The sequence below is a fragment of the Pteropus alecto genome, unplaced genomic scaffold (genome assembly GCF_000325575.1).
Source record: "Pteropus alecto unplaced genomic scaffold, ASM32557v1 scaffold98, whole genome shotgun sequence".
NCBI lineage: Eukaryota > Metazoa > Chordata > Mammalia > Chiroptera > Pteropodidae > Pteropus > Pteropus alecto.
This window is the reverse complement of record NW_006443570.1, coordinates 18,182,456-18,184,214: the sequence shown is the minus strand read 5'-3', so window position 1 is coordinate 18,184,214 and position 1,759 is coordinate 18,182,456. Positions and strand designations below refer to the sequence as shown.

Genomic DNA, 1,759 nt, shown 5'->3' with positions numbered 1-1,759 from the left:
TTGATGAAATTTAATTTTCTAACCCAGTAAAGCTGAAGTTGAGCAGTTTACCAAGATCAAAAACCCCACAAGTGTCTGTGGGGTGGCATTAAACCAGAAGGTTTTTTTTCCCAGAAATCTGAAAAAAAAAGCGCCTCATTTTGTGGGGGGAAAGAGAGAACAATAGTATAATAAGAGCATTCTAAACTTTTTGTCTAAAAATATGGGGTGTACTTAAAAATTAGCAACAGGTATACCTAATTCATATGTGCTCCTGAAATGTCAAATTTTATATTAAATGCATCATTTGAAGAGCTCACTTTCTTAAGTAGCAACTACTTTGATAAAATTAGTATTTCAAATATTTGAATAACCATTCTAAAGATACTAGTTTTGTAAAGTGCTTTGAAGATAACTATAAATACTGAAGCAGACGTTTGAAAAATTGAAAATATGAAATGGTTGTTTATAGATTGGGATTTTTGGAAGAACATCCTTAGAGATCATCTTGCCGAACCTGAAATTCAAATCTTTGAGTATTAGCTCAACTCCATACCTATCTGTATCAGAGACTGAATTGGGCCTATGCATCCATCTTTTTAAGCAATATCCGCAAGTCTCTCAAGTTTTTGAACCGCAAAATCAATAGGTTCTCAAAAAGGGTGCGCGTACTTCTAAGAAATCATCCCGTTTATCCCTCTGACTCATACGGTGTCTAGGGTGGTGGCGGCGGTGAATATCTAGGTTTTGCTTCTAACGTGTTGAGAAGCCACAACCTCTCTCAGTAACGATCCTGAAGCCTCACAGCACCTACAGAAAACAAGTTTTCCTCATTTTATAGTAAATTCCTGTTACGTATAAATCACTCCCTTAGGTGGAGCCCAGTCGCGTCGGAGAGCAGCCGCAACCCCTTAGCTGCCCCCAGTCTTCTCCAGGACTTTACTGGGTGGGATTCGGTCATAGGCGGCTTGAGGCACGTGGTGACGAAGGGACAGGGGACTCGATCCCCGCCCCGAGAGCCCCTCACAGAAGAAGCGACCTGACCAACCCCTAGGCAGGCCCTTTCCTGTGAAGTTAGAGACTCGATCGGTAATGGATCTCAGTTCATTTAACAGGCCCCTTGCCCCTTATTCCTCAGAGGCCCGCCTCTCTTCAGGGGTCCTGTACCCCCCTGGGGGTGGTGACTGACGACGCTCGGAAGGCGAGAAACGGTTCCCTAAGCCGTACGCCGGGTCCCTCTCTCCCCCACAATGCACCGGGGCCAGCAGGAAGGCCGCTCCGACCCCTAATTTTCCCGCGAATTCAGTTCAAAGAGGCGGCCGGGCCCGCGATCGGCAGCGCGCACGGGCCAACCAAGCCGCGCCTCCGCGAGAAGCGCCTCCGCGTGACTGACGGGAGAATCCGCGGGCCAACGGGCTGGGCGGCCGGGCGGCGCGCGCTCCCGCCGGCCAATCAGAGCGCCGGGCGGGGGAAGTGGGCGGAGCCAGGCCAGGCTAGGGTGAGCGGCCTCCCGAGCGGAGCGGGGCTCTCAGGAGGAGACACTTTTTTTTCCTCCCTCCTTCCCTCCTCTCCTCCTCCCTTCCCTTCCCCTCTCCTCCCCTCTCTCCTCCTTCCCCCCTCGGTCCGCCGGAGCCTGCTGGGGCGAGCGGTTGGTATTGCAGGCGCTTACTCTCCGGGGCCGCCCGGCGGGTAGCTGGCGGGGGGAGGAGGCAGGAACCGCGATGGCGCCTCAGAAGCACGGCGGTGGGGGAGGGGGCGGCTCGGGGCCCAGGGCAGGCAC

General features: G+C 52.4%; 1 protein-coding gene across 3 annotated transcripts in view; it reads left to right on the top strand.

Moving 5' to 3' along the window:
• Positions 1-1,458: 1,458 nt before the first annotated feature.
• SUZ12 (SUZ12, polycomb repressive complex 2 subunit) overlaps positions 1,459-1,759 on the top strand; it is a 37,198-nt gene continuing 36,897 nt past the window's right edge. For 2 of the 3 annotated variants that reach the window (XM_025041570.1, XM_025041569.1), the window contains exon 1: positions 1,459-1,759. This exon is cut by the window's right edge and continues 203 nt beyond it. In XM_025041570.1, coding sequence (XP_024897338.1) covers positions 1,701-1,759 — 59 coding nt within the window. In that variant the 5' untranslated portion in view covers positions 1,459-1,700. The other variant, XM_025041571.1, reaches the window with a different exon arrangement.